Raw genomic sequence first — 16,241 nt, 5'->3', positions numbered from 1 at the left:
GAACCCCACTGTCCACGTCCTTCTAGGTTGAGAAGGACCCATCCACTACCACCCTCTGGGTGCGCCCACCAGCCAGTTGGCGACCCAACAATGTGTATTTTGAGCTGGCTCAGTTGCCTATAAACTCTGGGACGTTTTTAAAACTATTGTAGGTGTTGATGACATCGGAGGCTTGAGAATTGAGATTGGAAGAAGGAACAACTTTGCCAACATCTGTTAGAAAATTGTCTGTATGTGGAGGTGGTTGCTTGTGTACAGTTCAGCAGAACAGTGACTATGAATGTAGCCTGTGGGAAGCTTGTCTTGTCCTGGGATCTCATGAACTGCTCTGAGTTTCTTCTCTGAGAAAGGTTTGCAAGTAGAATGAGCCACCGGTAAACAAATTCCTGTACTATGTGAACATAACTAAGATGCTTACTGGGACTTAGAATCTTGCTTACAACATAATATGTCTTTTCCACCCCATTTGCCCTCAGACAGAGGGCTTGCAGCCCAGGAGTCTTTGATTTGTACACCCATAGGTCATATAGTGGGGATACATACTCAAGGCTTTCTCTGACCATACTTCAGTGCTAGTACTAGTCTGGGAAAAGTGTCTGTGTGGGTGTCTGCATGTGTTTATAGTGCCGTGTAGCTGCAAGCAATGTTAGTTTTTTTGCAATCTCAATTCTAGACGTATTGGTTAATAGCAAAATCTCAGCCAGAATAAATACAATTTTTTTTTTCTCCTGTAGGAAAATTCATTTTGGTTGTGTATGATGGGGGGTGGGCTAATACCAAGCTATTTCTTTTTGCTGTCAGCTGAGGCAGATTCTGTAACAGTAATTATTCTGACAATTGCACAACTTTTTTTTATGAGTCAAGGCGCACCTCTCAAAAAAATACCAGCTGTTAGCTTTCACTGGTTTTTTAACTCTTGAAAAATTATAGTGCTGTTCTTCTGTTACAGAGAATACAATAATAGGGTAGAATGTTTTTGATGCCCATTAGACTCCCATTAGATGTATCTGAGTTTCTCTTGTGAATTGCATGTAAGTGTTTATTTGCACACCTAACAGTGCTAATGCTGCGGCACCTTTAAGGATCTCAGCACCCCAATTAAGAATTCGTGGTTGGGAATCTCTTCTACTTCACTGCAGTTAAAAAAAACAAAACAAAACAAAAAACCAAAAATAAAACCTGTGACCACTCTCCCATCCTAAATTCCTGCTTTTTTGTCTGGTGGTACATGTTTTTTAGGTTTTTATTCCTGTCTGGATTGTTGTCTGATTTGGCTTCTCTGACAGTCTTGTTGAGGTTCTTTTGTAGAGTTGCTGATATCAGGTCTATCTTCCAAAACTTTATCAAACTTGCACGGGGGTTCACCTGAACTTTTGTGTGCTCCAACTTTTCATAAGTGCAGAAATGGATCTTTCAGGCTCCATCTCTGCTTTGGCACTGTTTTTATTATATAGAAACAACAAAGGCTGTATTTAAAAAGGAGTTCAAAACTTGACCCAGGTATGTTTAAACTGGTATGTGACTTCTGGTGCAGAGAAAGAAAGTGAAGAAATGTCTCTTTTTGGAGGCTATGTGAAAGTTCTGAGGTAAGTTCAGGTGATTACTACTGCAGAATACCTTGGCTTTCCTTTTTATAGAAAAAAACATCACTCTAATGTATACCTTTTGTGCATGGTAAGCTAGGTTGGCTTCATAGTGTATATAGACATCAGTAAAAGTTGGGGAGGAAAGGAAGAGTTGCATTAAAACCTGGGTAAGGGGGCATGTCTTTGTTACCGAGTTAGCCAAGACTAACATGGGTGATGCCCTTTTTGGTGGGAGAATGGATTAGAGTCTAAGCTGTACTCTTAATTGGACAGGTAGTCCACTCTTATTCTTCCGGGGAAGGGGTGGTGCAAATTAAATTGTGTGAGTGCTAAAAGTCTTTATCTAGAGTTCCTCCTATGTACCCAGGACAGAGGTTCTCCCAAAAATCTCTGCGGAAGGCATTAGAGAAGGGTTCTGTTCATAACTGCACAGGAACCAAGTAATGTTTTAGGGGGTGAAAGGGGTACAGCTCCTGTCATGATACAGTAATTTCATTAGGGTTTTGCAGTGTGGTTGCTTAGACCTGAGCCAGGCTGACCTGGGTGTGAGACATGAGAGTTGATTGCCAAAGCTATTCGGAAGTGCAGATGATGTTCTGCTGTTTGATCGCAGGAGGCGTCTTCCAGATGGCAAAAGTGTCTTTCACCAGGAATGCTATCTTTTGAAGCATAAAGGTCAGGTTGCTTAAGTGCCTGAAGTGGAGAGAGTTTGTAAATGTAGCGACAGAGCAATAAGAATATACTGCTCAGTGAACTCTCAGAAGACCAGGACTGGGCATGGTGGTTCACCAGGTTCATATTTGTACCAGACACTAAATCCCTTATTCTTGAACCCTGTCTAAAAGTGGAGAACCTTGCTGTGCCATTCACCATGTGGTTCTACCTAGTGGAAAGGTAAACTGCTGTGTATATTTGCAGATTCTCCAAATACCGTATACTTTATAGGTGAAGCTTTCTTTTAGTACATACACAAATGCTGTCATCTAGCCCTGGCTTAGTGTCAGGGTGGATAATCCATAGAAAGGTTTAGAATGAAATGGCTTGGATAACAGGACTACTCTGTAAGTATATGGGTAGCCTTTTGAATGGTGCAGAATGCATTGTTTCTGTAAATTTTTTGTTAGTAAAAAAATTAGAAAGCAAAGACATTTTAACTTTTAATAGTTTAAAATGCCATTATAGTGTGGAAAGAAGGTGTAATATAATTATTCAGAACATGGGTCAGTTGCATAGATCAAGGCTTGTAGGAAGAGACTAGATATTATTAGCAGTGTATTGTTTCAGCATAACAGTTACTGCATGTTAGCTACTTTTGTGTACCTTGCAATGTCAGTAGGCACTTTTAGTCATGGAGAGAGACAAGATCTCTCTTAAAAAAAAATAATCTTGGCAGTCCTATAAATTTAGCATGCAACAGTGCGAATTTAACGGCTCTACCAAATGCCAAGGAAACTTTTCTGTTTTTTATTTCCTTGATATCATGGAATTGCTTAAATGAAAGACACTTTCAGCATCCCTTCCATTTTTTAAAACTGATCATTGTCATTGGACAAACATGCTATAAATATGCAGATGAGTCTGCAAAAGGACCCTAGCCTGGGTTTTAGTTCTCACTAGTCGCAAGAATTTTTGTAGCTAGTAAAATTACTCAGCTATAACAATAGATTCTTCCTCTTTTTTTTTTTTTTTTGAAAAATTTTATGCTGAAGGATATTATTTCCCATCTGCAAAGGAATCTTTTTGATTAAACATTTACAAAATGGAACCATAATTAAACAACTCAGTCGGGCTGTGGGTGGTATTCTTTTAAAGATGTTATATAAACTGCTTCATCAGTTTTCAGCTTTTAGGTGAAATGATGCTATGTCTTTTTTACCAGCAGATGGTTAAAAGAAAATTACTGGCTTTGCCAGACACATCAGGATAAGGCAGAGTATGGTTAGTGGGAAGTCTGACTAGCACAGTGAAAATCTCAACTTTTTTGGACTCAAGGCACCCTTTGGAAAATGGGAGGTTTTAACTTTTGCTTGTTTTTTTTTAACCAGGGAAAACTAATAAAGCAATTCATCTGTTGTAAATAAATTTGAAAGACTGCAACAGGCCAGATACCATGCATTTGTCTTTGATATCTCTGGGTTTATCTTGCAAATTATGTGTAGAGGTGTTTGTGTACCCAACAGTGCTAATATTACATGATGTCCTTAAAAAGATTTCATGGCACCCTGGTTGAGAATCACTAGACTAGACGTACTATTGATTGTTCCTTCATCTTCTAACCGTCGACAAAGCCGTTTTGAATTGGCTTTTTTTAAGAGAGGAAAAGAACTTTCTCTCTTGGGTCTGTAAAAGCCTTCATCTTAAAATGCAAGGCTTTTTTACTTCTGTTCAGCAACGACAATATAATCTGAGGACATAGTAATTGTTTAACATCTTACCTTATTTTTTCCTTTCTTCCTTTGAAAGTCAACCAGTATCCCAGGGCTTACTGTAGAGACAGTCACTATCAGTTTTTCTCCCTGGATGATAGTCATGAATACCTAGTCGCATGTTCGGGGTAATGCATATTAGTCAGGGCTCAGTTGGTCAGAGCCAGTAGTGGGCTCCGGATCAAGGTTGGCCAACCTGTGGTGGATGGTAGACTGGGGAGAGAGCAGAAAGCTGAGCAATAGATTAAGTAAGGGAAAGTGATTAGAGTGGCACTTAAGGAGGGTATGGGGCTAATTTGGGGAACATCTACCAGAGAGAGTGGCCCCCACTCCTCTATATGGTGGATGCTAGAAAATAGTGCCATCAGTCCTTACGTTGTGTGCTTTTCCTTCCTGATATGTCTTTAGAAGTATCCCCAGGCAAATGACCTTAGATTTAACATTATTACCTGATTTGAAGTTTGATTATTTTATTCTTTCCTTTGTGCTTAATATTCTTTTCCTGATGTTCCATGCTTTCTTTCATTTAGACATCTTTGCGTGGCTCTTCTATGTTCACCTTCTGAGCATGAATATTTTTTTAACTTGAATAACTTGCTGAAATAATTTCTGTAATGTATGCTATGCACTTCCAGTGTCTTTTCATCCTGGTGCTTGGACATCAGAACATCTAAATGTTAATCATGTTCTGCGCTCTGTCCGTGATGGCCATGTGAGTCTTGAGCTGTAGAACGTGTAGATAGGTACCAGCTGCTGTACTGGGGTGGGGGCTCTTTCACTTTTGGTGGTTAGTCCTCTGAAGAAAGTCAGTTCTGTTAAGCTCCTGAAGTGGTTTTCTGGTCTTAACAGCATTGGTATCTTAACCCTGATTCCTAGCCTCTTTGAGCCTTGTGGTATATGTGCTGTAGGTTGGCAACTCCACTCTGAAAAGATGGTCCCTGCCTCTTCTTTTCTAAATAGAGAAAGGAGGCAAAGGATGAGAGTGTGAGAGAGAATGCAGCTTGGCAGAAACCTAGATTTGCAGTAAAGGTGACTAATAGGGGGCCAAACTTTTTGGTAGGTGTATGCTACAAGTTAGCGCCACACCCTTCCAGAGTGTCACACTAATAATTTCCTTGCCCAGTCTGCTCCCTGCCCTATCTGGCAGTATGCTACCTGTCTTCTCCCTGATGTGTGGTGTGTGACAAACAAGAGGTTGCCTGTGCCACTTGTGGTACTCGTGCTGTAAGGATGGCAAGCCTATATTCATAATTTCATAGTTTGTAGGGTCGGAAGGGACCTGAGCAGATCATCTAGTCCGACCCCCTGCCATGGCAGGAAAGAATACTGGGGTCAAATGACCCCAGCAAGATGTTCATCTAACCTCCTCTTAAACACCCCCAGGGTAGGAGCCTGCACCACTTCTCTTGGAAGCTGGTTCCAGACCCTAGCCGCCCTGACTGTGAAGTAGCGCTTCCTAAGTAGTGCCTCCTGATATCTAACCTAAATCTACCCTCTGCCAGCTTGTGACCATTATTCCTGGTCGCTTCTGGCGGTGCTCGGGGAAACAGTGACTTCCCCAATGCCTGCTGATCCCCCCTGACTAGTTTATAACAGGCCACAAGAGAAGAACAGGCCACTATATTGAAGAAGGACATGAGCTCTTATGTGACTTGTGGCTTAATGAGTGAAGAGTTCTGTATAAAGTGGCTTTTTGGTCCCTGGCGAAGCAAACACCAGAATTCCTGTGCAGGTAGTCACATGGGAAATGCACTGATGTAATTCTAAATTTGCTGCTTTAGTGAGAAGTTTTCCTTGCTGATAGTTTGTATGTGTGAAAGCATGTTGGTTTATTCAGTTAGAGGATTCTGTATAGCATCATAGTCTTGTTTACTCACGCTTTTCTGATGTTGACATGTTTTCATTTTTCATTTCTTCTTGATATTTGGACTAGCATAGTAGAGGATTTGGAGACAGGAACATGGTTTACAAGAAGGTTCTAACTAAACTTCAAGAATGGTGTATTGGTGGCTGATTGTATTTCAGTGTCACTTGTTTTGCTGATGTCTTATGGAAAGCTATTTTCTAAGGCAAGGCAGCAGTATGTTCTGGGGCTGGGTGTATGGCGAGTTATTCAGACTTTGAAAAAAGCATAATCTGTCTTTGAGATGTGTGGAAAATTTAAGGTCTCAGTGGATTCATTTGTAATATAGCTGAAATATTTAATGTAAACCAGTAGTTTTCAACGTGTGATCCCTGGATTCCTGGAGGTCAATAGACTGTCTAAGGGATCCACAAAAGATATCTATGATCAGTCAAAAGTATGTGAATATCCACATGTATAATTTAAACGTCCACACGACCATTCAGATTTTTTTAGGAGTCTGCAAATGGAAAAAAAATGTTGAAAACCACTGATGTGTAAACTATTGATTGCATATTATAGTGTGTGAAATAGTAGGACATACCCCCCCAACACTTCCTGTATAAAAGCAAAGCAGTTGCTTCCCTGAGGAGCATAATTTAGTAAAGATTGTGGTAAATGACAGTCTAGCAATGGGTACTCCTAAACTTAACCTAACATAGCTTAGGTTTAGGAGTTGAAGCCTTATTTTAATGGGAATAAGTCACTTAAGTAGCTTAGTAGTTCTAGGTCTCTTATGGTAACACAGGGCAAACATTCCTAAGGTTACAAGTTCATTGATATGCTTTGAGTCGCAATGTTGTGATTTTGAAAATTCTGCCTCTAAATTTGAAGCCTAATAGGGATGCTGGGGATGGATAGAATTGAAGGAACAATTTAAAGGAAAATGGAGATTTGTTGTTACAGGAGATAAGGACATGTGTGATGTATTTGATTTATTATAATGATATAGTTTTCCTCTGCAACTGTATTATTTGTATATATTTTTTCCATTGGTAATCAATACTAGGCAACTTTGTATTTTTAGATAGGTCCTTTACAGCATTATTCTGCAGAAATAGTTTTATATCAGTAACTGCTTTGTATTACTGTATTGGTTTATTCTTTTATTTATTTTTTTTCTTTTTATCAGCAAAGTCAAACAGGAAGCTTACTTTCCTATACCTGGCCAATGATGTAATTCAGAACAGCAAAAGGAAAGGACCAGAATTTACAAAAGACTTTGCACCGGTTATAGTGGAGGCTTTTAAGCATGTTTCCAGGTATGGGGAAAAATTATATTGTTTGCAGTGTTGGTAAGGATTTTTAAATAGTGAATACATCTAGGAAGGAGAAAGCCCTGAAAACAATTATTAGCAAGTTAACCTCTCATCTATCCAGTGACCTTCATATGTGTTGATTAAATAACCATTAATTTGGATCTTCATTATACTTTTTAAAGTTTCCTGTTATGCATTAGTTTAGTTAAAAAAAAATCATTTGGATAGTGAATACGTGGTTATTATATTTTGATCTCTTCAATATACATGTTCGTCTACATGCAGATAATCTTTTTTTTTATTTTGAAAAGCTGTAAGCCATCTTTGTTTTACATATTAGAATGAAGGTAAACCTTTGTATTTACTTATGCTATATGCTCATACCAAACTTCTGGATCTGTGGGGAATCCTGGCCCATGTGTGCTGAATCAGATGCACTGGCCTTCAGGGCCTAAAGGTTGAGCACCAGTGCTGTAAATAAATCATGTTTTCTCATGCATTCTTCAGTAGTGAAATTAGAGTTGTGGGCCAAGAGACTTGTACTTTAGCATAACATACTTGCTGCATGGTATTGGACAGATTACTTCTTGTGACTTGGCTTTCTTCATGTAGAACAAGGATTTTTCTTACAGGCATGTCAGAAGTTAGATTTATTTTTACGTTTGTAAAGCCAGTTTATTGGATAAAAGACATCATAAGGCTGCATTGTTTGATACTGGGTATATTACAGTTTTTTATTAGCGGTGATTTACTTTTCTTCCTTGTAACAGTGAGTCTGATGAGAGTTGTAAGAAGCACCTTGGCCGAGTACTCTCTATCTGGGAAGAGAGGTCTGTTTATGAAAACGATGTATTAGAACAACTTAGACAAGCATTGTGTAAGTATATTGTGAACACAAGGGTGTTGATTTCTCTCTTGTTTTAATAAATGGTTCCTTGAACTGACCTTTGGATCTGTCCTTTAATTTCTAGATGGTGACAAGAAAGGTAAGAAGCGCACATATGAGCAGATTCAAGTTGAAGACAACAACTGTTCAGCCCGAAGTTCTCCAACTGACCCTCCACAGGTAGATGTAAATGTACAACTTTAAATATTTCATAAGGTTTGGGATACAGTTACAGTGACTGGAAGTTTATAGTACTCACTCTGCACTATAAGGCTTCCTTTTAACATCTCGGTCATCGCTTGACATAGCTAGTAGATAAGTAAAAGTGCTTCTGTCACCTTTGTTTCCTCAGTTCTTGGACTGATTAGAATAAAACAAATGCTAGTGTAACTCAGGGCAGCACTTGTGCTCTCAGCTGTGCAGACAGTATTGATCCCAGAAGTACCAGCTGCTATACATGCCATTATATTGGAGGGGAGGGGAAGGGAGAGGAGATGGGTATCACTGTTAGATGCATTAGCTTTGCTAATAATTCCCTCATTCATTCTTTCACAGTAATTATAAGTTCTGGGGTGGTGCTCTTAAGGATGTAAAGGAACACTGATAGGCCAGAGGAAATGACCTTTAAAGTTTTGTCTCGTTAAGCTCCAAATACTGTAGGAAGATTAAATTGAACACTGAAAAATATAGGTTTGTTTTTCTTAAACAACTCTGTTGTACATTATTCAGTCCACCAAAATCTACTATGTACTTTTTGGGCTTCCTGAAATATGTGTCTTTTAAATCTTGGTTCTGACACATTAATATCGAGGTATCTTATAATTTCAGCAAATTTGACACAATACATGTGCATATTAGTTTTTCTATAGAACTTTAAAATGACAAATGCTTGCCTTCTCAATAAAATAAGGAATATATTAAACTAGGATTACTGTAAGTTTGTCAACAATGTTTCTGTTTGAAGAATGATTCCACAGTAGCTAACGTAAATTTTGTTGCATACATATGTCCCAGAATATAGTATGCAAGGAAGAAAAAAAGGGTTATTTCTTGAGTTTAAGGCTGCATAGAGCAGGATCAGAGCTTACTCTTCAGCTGACTCCCCCTCCCTTTCCTCCTTAACTAAAGCTGAGGGCCTAGCTGCTGCTGACGACTGATCTGCATGTGCATGTCCAATACCTGTGCTGGCCCCAGCAGTATAAAAAGCTGCCCTGGCAAACAGCTCAGGGCTACTCGCTCTCAGGAGCTTCTGAGGCCCGGCCGCTTTAATATCTGGGGACACTACCCCTTATGGCAGCTGTACTGCTGAAGCAGCATCCAAAACTCACTATTTAAAATACCCCAAAGTCCATGTTCTTCCAGTTAGAACAAAAGACCTCTTCAGGCAACCCCTGCTTACCGCTCTTAATTGGTCCCTGAAAAGGCGAATGTTAAGCAAAACAAGTGTTAAGCGAAAACGAAAATATTTGACAACTCAAGATGCCAATTGCAATTGTTTTTAATGACCCAAGATGGTGACCGCTAGCATTATAATGAAACTCACTGAGTGCTAAGTGAAATCGGGTATCAATTTAAAATGAGCTTTATAGCGAAATAGCGTGAAGTGGAACAGTGTTAAGGGGGTGGTTTGTGTGTGTGTGTAGAGGGGGAGAGAGATCAGTTGGGCCATGTTTCATTGCAATATTTACAGTGTTAGAGCAATTTGGAAGTGTACGAGTGTCACTATCATCATAATAAAATACATTTTAAATACCTATATGTTTTAATGTTGCTTTTGATTTTCTTATCACATAATGGGTATGTGGTGGGGGATGTAGGATTTGCAGGAGAGGGGTGGGAAGGGTTGTGGGGGAACTGTGTGGGGGAGCTGCTTAGGAGGGGTGAGTCCTCTGCCCCCCCAGAGGGCACAGCTGCCCCACACAGCACATGGACTGCCCTCCTGCAAGGTCCAAGGGGGAAGCTGGGGAAGCGATTGGGGAGCTGTGGGAATGAGGGTGAAGCTGGGGGAGCAGTTGGGAAGCTGGTGGAAGGAGGGGGAAGCTGAGGAGAGATCTGGGAACTGGAATAAGCTGGGGAGAGACTGGGGAGCTGGGGGAATGAGGGGGAAGCTAGGGACAGATCAGGGAGCTGGGAGAATGAGGAGGAAGCTGGGGAGAGATTGGGGAGCTGGGGGAATGAGGGGGAAGCTAGGGACAGATCAGGGAGCTGGGAGAATGAGGAGGAAGCTGGGGAGAGATTGGGGAGCTGGGGGAATGAGAGGGAAATTGAGGTGATCAGGGAGCTGGGAAAGTGAGCCGGGGGCTGGGCCTGGGCAGAGGCCTCCCCATGGTCCACTCCCCTCTTTTCCATGGCCCCCTCCCATTGCATGCTTACCTGGAACAGAGCCCGGTCCCTGCAGCCTGCCCTGCTGCTTGCCCCACACAGGTAGGCGGCGTGCTTCAGCACTGAGGCAAAGCCAGCCATAGAGATGCTCTGGCTGGCTACTAGAGCATCCCTGTGGAAGACAGAGCCTCCAGCTGCCTCAGGGCAGAATCCAGGACTGTGCCCCGGCCTGCTTTTTTCCCCTGGGGTATTTTTTTTTGATACCTTGTTCTCCAGGTACCAAATTTTGAGCAAATTTATCATATTTGCAGCAGTAAAGATTGCAATTTGAGACACTGCAAGAGGCACGTTCGCACTTGTTTGGACGTGCCTCATGAGTGGATCTATCATTTTAATTTTGAAAAGAACTAGAGATTATAAAATAGGTGGGGAGAGAAACTAGGAGCAACTAGCAAATAGGAAAATTGTCTTTAAAGGTTAGCTTGATTAGTGGAACATCAGAACCATTAAAAATGAGAGACAATAGTTAGCAACTGGCGGAGTGAAGGACAATGAGCTAGTAAGGCAATCAACTCGCTCAGTTGCCTGAATAGTAATGCCACAGCTGTTGCACTATGGAACAGGAATTGATGTGGGGGGCTTCTATGCCATGCAGAAAATAACTTCCCCTGCTTAATATGTGTACCCCAATTTGGGGAGAGCTGATTTTTGGGGAAAATGTGCTGTATTTAAGAAAATATAGTCACTTCATTGTCATCCTAATTCTTACTTTTTAGTTATGGTAATTCATCTTGCCAGAAGTTTTTAAGGCAGCTAGGGGAATATCAGGCCAAAAGAGTATTAGAGGTAATGACTTGGTAAATCTTGTTGCACCACCATTTTTGTTACTAACTTCTTCACTGTAACAAATGTACATCTCTTGAGACTGACTGACTCTTTTTTTTTTTATTGTTTTACTGCTGCACAAATTAAAAATGTAAACTGAAGCCCTTTTTAACAGGACATGATTTGAAATGGGGAATGCTAATACTCATCTGTATGGAATTAATATATGTTTGCTTCACCAATGGGGAGAGAACATTATTTTTTTTAAGGCTGCCTTGGGCAAACTGCTCTTGGGCTGATGCATTCTGTAAATTTGTGAAATGGCTGACAATTTGTATCATGATTTGTTGACTGAATCTCATTTAATAATGTGGGGGGGGTTTCTTTTTCAGACTACAGATCTCATTAGAGCATTACAAGAACTAGAGAATGCTGCCTCAGGAGATGCAGCTGTTCATCAGCGGATAGCTTCATTGCCTGTGGAAGTCCAAGATGTGTCCTTGCTAGATAGAATAACGGGTAAGACCTGAGATCCAGTAATTGAAGTATTAGTGTTGGAACTTCACAGGAGTTTTTGTAATGCGGTGCTGTACTTTTTTTTTTCTTTTTTTTCTTTAGATAAAGAATCTGGAGAACAACTTTCCAAAATGGTAGATGATGCATGTATGTTGCTGGCGGATTACAATGGCAGGTTGGCGGCTGAAATAGATGATAGAAAACAACTAACTCGAATGTTGTCAGACTTTCTCCGATGTCAAAAAGAATTCCTTGCAGAGAAAGAGCATAAGTTGGAAGTGCGTAAAATTTTTGTTAGTATATGTTCTTCACTAAACATAGTATTAAATGTTTAGTTTGTTTAAAATTTTTCCTAAGGGTAAATATTAGATCATCACTCCTCAGTCTTTACTTCCAGTGTGTGACTAGCAGGAATTCTTTTGTTCTAAAATTACAAAACAATTTTTTTTTCCTGCCCTAAGGGGGGTGTTGTTTTTCTTGTTGTGTGCCTCCAACAGCTTGTTTTCTGTTGAATTGCACAACTTCTCCAGATACAAACCTTAACCTGTATTGAAGGGGACAGTATTGAGTACTGTGGAAATAGGCAGTCTTCAGTAATATTAAAATCTCAATTTGCTCAGTGTATTAAGTTCTAACAGGTTTATTTGACCTTACAGGAAATTCTGAAGATAAACTACTTGACCTAATTTGGTCCATCTTGTGTGAAACAGTTATTTTGAGAGTCCTGATGTCCAGCTCTGCTTTTGAAACTATTTATATAAATTTCCTGGGTTTAACTGAAGCTTAATTGGTCAGTCTAGCAAGGATTTCTAGGACCAGATTATTTGTAGCAGTATTTTAGATGTAGGTCAGAGTTGGCCTGCTTGTGCTCAATCCTTAAACAAACAAAAATCTTAAATAGCATTTATGTCTGTCTAGGTTAGATACCTTTACCTGAAGCTGTTCTTTTATAAAAATCTGGTAAAAAAACTTCACTGTTGGAAAAAAATGGATATATTTGTCTCTCCTTCAGAGAGGTGTTTTAAAGTTTATACTTCTGGTTTACAAAAAAAATAGTTTTATAAATAGAGCAGTAGTGTCTGCTGATGTAGTTTAGTAGCACTGGAATAGAAACTGCCAGGAATTCTTGCTAGTCATTTACTGGATCTATAGGCCTATATTGGGACATCTTAAGAAAAGAATTATAGGTAAGTAATATTGTCTCATTGCAGAACAATATCTGTGTGTACCTTTTCTATATAAGAGGATTTGTATCGGGTACATTTCAGTTAACTTTTACTTGATTATTCCCATTAAATTCAAGGTACTGTATGCATTGAATTAGCTTGATAGATGGATTTTAACAGCTGGTAAAGTATGTTTGCATCAAAAGCTAACCTCGCAGCTTACTAGATGACTTAAATACCATGGTGGGTAAGTAGTGTCATGTTACCATCTTTCAGTATGATTACTTTAACATCTATCTAGCTTCTGTTGCAGGTGGTGGACATGGACGTATCTTCTAATGATGTCACCATCCATTAGTACACACATCCTGCTAAAAATAAATATCAAACTCAAAATCCTGTATTGTCTCTTGTTTTTGAAAATGGAAGAAAGGAGAATTGCAATAACTACTCATTTTAGAATGGGTTTACTTTTCATTGATACCTCCCATATTTTCACAAACACACTTCTTAAGACTAAAGGAGATGATAAGTGTTGATGTAGTGTTTTCTTCCTGGAGGTTAGTTAACAAAAGTTTTAATCTGCTGGAGTAAAATTTGCACCTTTTATGGGACTAAGATTCAGACATTTCCAGTAGATTTAAAGTCTGTCAGTCCTTTGACTTCTAAAGTCACAAGCTGAGAAAATCACAAGCTAAGAAAGCAAGGTATTTGTGTTCTGAAGGTACATCAAGTTGCAGTATTATGTTATATCAGTGTCAGAAATTAGGAATGTCCAGCTTTTGTCAACACTAGCACAATAAGAATTTCAGCGTTTTTCTTAAACTTGATGACCATATCTTTGTTTGTGCTTTGTCATAGCCATGTCCCTTCCCCCTTTTAGAAACCATACACATTTGCTTTTGGATTTTCTTTTAAATAGCCTATTCCCTCTGCTCTTACAGAAACATGTTCAACACAATATGGTAATTTGGTTTATGAAAAGTACAAAGGATTAATATGTATCTGACAGTATATGGGCAATAGAGGAAATATTTCAGAAGGCTGTGCTATTGCCAGTCAAAGGTATTTGAGCAGAATTTATACTATTATATTGAACAAGAGAATAACAAATTAGACACATCAGAAATATCATGCTCTGGTTTTAGAATATTTGTGAAATATTTATCAAATAGAGTGAGGTGTCCTCTGTAAGCAAGTTTGTCGAGACTGTGAGTGAGTTACCTTTGCAGAATTTTTCTCCTCGTGGAACTACCAAAAGCCAATCTGTTGTATTGAATGTGATAGACAGTTAAGGTGTTATTAGATTCCAAATGAAAAAACAATTGGAATAACAGAGGCTACCAGGTCCAAACTAAAGTGACTTCTTTCATACACTTAAATAATACTTCTTTCCTAAATCCTTACTCTAAGATGCTTTTGACTATCCTGTACTTTGAGGCAAGGACATGCATTAGCAAGAAACTTTGCTATGCAGTTGTATTGCTAATACTTGTGTAGTGAATGACCCAGATTCACCAACTTAGAATAGCATCAGTAATTTGCCTCTCCAGATCTAGGGAGGAAACAGACATGTCTTACAATCTGTTGATATTCCTAGATAGAAGTTGAGCTTGAAAAATTACTTGAGCAATACTCTAGCAGCCCTTTTAAGTCAATCACATATTAAGTTTTTTGTGCCTTCCCTCCAGCCAAATGGAAATAGAAACTGCTAAAAGATTGCATTAAATGAGAATTTCATCAGAGAGCCATGTAAAAGGAACCTGACTAAAGATTACACTGAACATACAAGCTGTGGAAACATCATTCTCTATTTGGATCATTTTTTGCATAAGCAGAACCGGTTGTATCATGAGGCAGTACCGGGCTGGTTGTTACTTGTTTGTTTATTTTAACCCTTTCAGATAGCAGATGAGATGAATGATATGACATTAGTGTTCATACCTCCTCTGAACACCCTTAGAATCTGAACTGCTATCAACTTTTGGTGCTGGCTGATAGGCAGTGCCTTGGAAACTTGCTTTCAAGAATTGCTTATGAACTGGCTTGTGGCATACTTTGGGCTTTTAGACAGCTGCCTTTACCTCTGGCAGCAGAATTTCTCCACCGTCCACTTAGTTTTCCTTTTTATTGACAAACTTGTGTGTAAGCTGACATCATATCAAACACTTTAGAGGGGCTGATTTAAGATTCAGTCCAGTTTCTCATTTGTATATACTGTGCTACTTGCAAACAGAAGACACTTGGTATAAGGTCCCGTTTCCATGACTTCAGGTTCTTACCTCTGGATGAATATTTTAAAATGTGGGACAGTTATTTGGATGTCTTGTGTGGTGCAAGGCCAGGAGACAATTTGCCCTTGTGTGAGACATCAAAATTGTGTATTACAACTTTACATTTTTTGTTTGTTTGGTTTTTTTACCTTACCACCACTCCCTGAGAATGAAATGTTAAAATTCCTTTAATCAGTCAGTCCCTTAAATAATTAGTTTTATATTTCAATCAAAATGTTCATAGGTTAGATTAAACCAGGTTTGTCAAATGTACAACCCGTGGCCAGATCCATCTCGTAGGGGGAGAGGGAGGGTTGACCTAGGGGACTTGTCACTGCAGCTGTCAGTAGTGAAGGAGTTGTCTGTTACTTGAACTCCTGCGTCCCTGCTGAGGCAACTGCTGTGGTTGAGCAGCAGCAGCTCTAGCTTCTGTGGCAAGAAGCCTCACCTCTACCCAAACCAGATCTGGAAGTGGGTCATTTTGCAACGAGCCAAATTAATTGAATCTCCACTCCTATCCCCAAGTTTAAGCAAATTACTAGCATTGAGAGCTTAGTTATACATTTTTCTCTCCATAATACCTGTTTATAATCTTCATCTTTTTCAGAATCATTTCATGATTATTTTTGGGTGATCTTTAGCTCTTGTATTAAAAATAATTTTTCCTGTCACAAAATGACAATTGTGCACCTTATGAGGTGGCATACATGACCCTGATAATTGTTCTTGCCTGCAGCCCTCTTCTGCCTCTCCAGGAACATCTAGTTGAAGTTCTGGCTGCACTTTTCCCAGGATGTTTTACTTCACATCCCATCTGTAGCCCCACAAAGTACTGGAACATTCTGGTAAATCTGGCCCTGATGAAATTGTCTACTGAATAAGGAAGGAGATGCCAGTTCAAGGGAATCTGAGTGACTGGGAGGCTGTCTTCCTTTCCCTTGTCAGTACATATCTCCAAACTCCTCCAAGACCGTTTTAGGCTGGACATAAGGAAAAACTTCTTTACTGTCCGAGTCCCCAAGGCCTGGAATAGACTGCCTCCAGAGGTGGTGCAAACACCTACACTGGACTCTTTTAAG

General features: G+C 39.5%; 1 protein-coding gene across 5 annotated transcripts in view; it reads left to right on the top strand.

The window, feature by feature from the left end:
* Nucleotides 1-16,241, top strand: part of RPRD1A (regulation of nuclear pre-mRNA domain containing 1A) — a 63,491-nt gene that overhangs the window by 8,834 nt on the left and 38,416 nt on the right. For 3 of the 5 annotated variants that reach the window (XM_019540778.1, XM_019540772.1, XM_019540808.1), the window contains exons 2-6: nucleotides 7,048-7,177; nucleotides 7,945-8,051; nucleotides 8,146-8,240; nucleotides 11,600-11,726; nucleotides 11,826-12,001. In XM_019540778.1, coding sequence (XP_019396323.1) covers nucleotides 7,048-7,177; nucleotides 7,945-8,051; nucleotides 8,146-8,240; nucleotides 11,600-11,726; nucleotides 11,826-12,001 — 635 coding nt within the window. Of the gene's footprint in view, nucleotides 1-7,047; nucleotides 7,178-7,944; nucleotides 8,052-8,145; nucleotides 8,241-11,599; nucleotides 11,727-11,825; nucleotides 12,002-13,190; nucleotides 13,291-16,241 lie in introns of those variants that run through there. The other 2 variants (XM_019540798.1, XM_019540788.1) reach the window with 2 other exon arrangements.

Source organism: Crocodylus porosus, unplaced genomic scaffold (genome assembly GCF_001723895.1).
Source record: "Crocodylus porosus isolate Cpor-Errol unplaced genomic scaffold, CroPor_comp1, whole genome shotgun sequence".
Taxonomy (NCBI): Eukaryota; Metazoa; Chordata; order Crocodylia; family Crocodylidae; genus Crocodylus; species Crocodylus porosus.
This window is presented reverse-complemented; position numbering and strand designations above follow the sequence as displayed.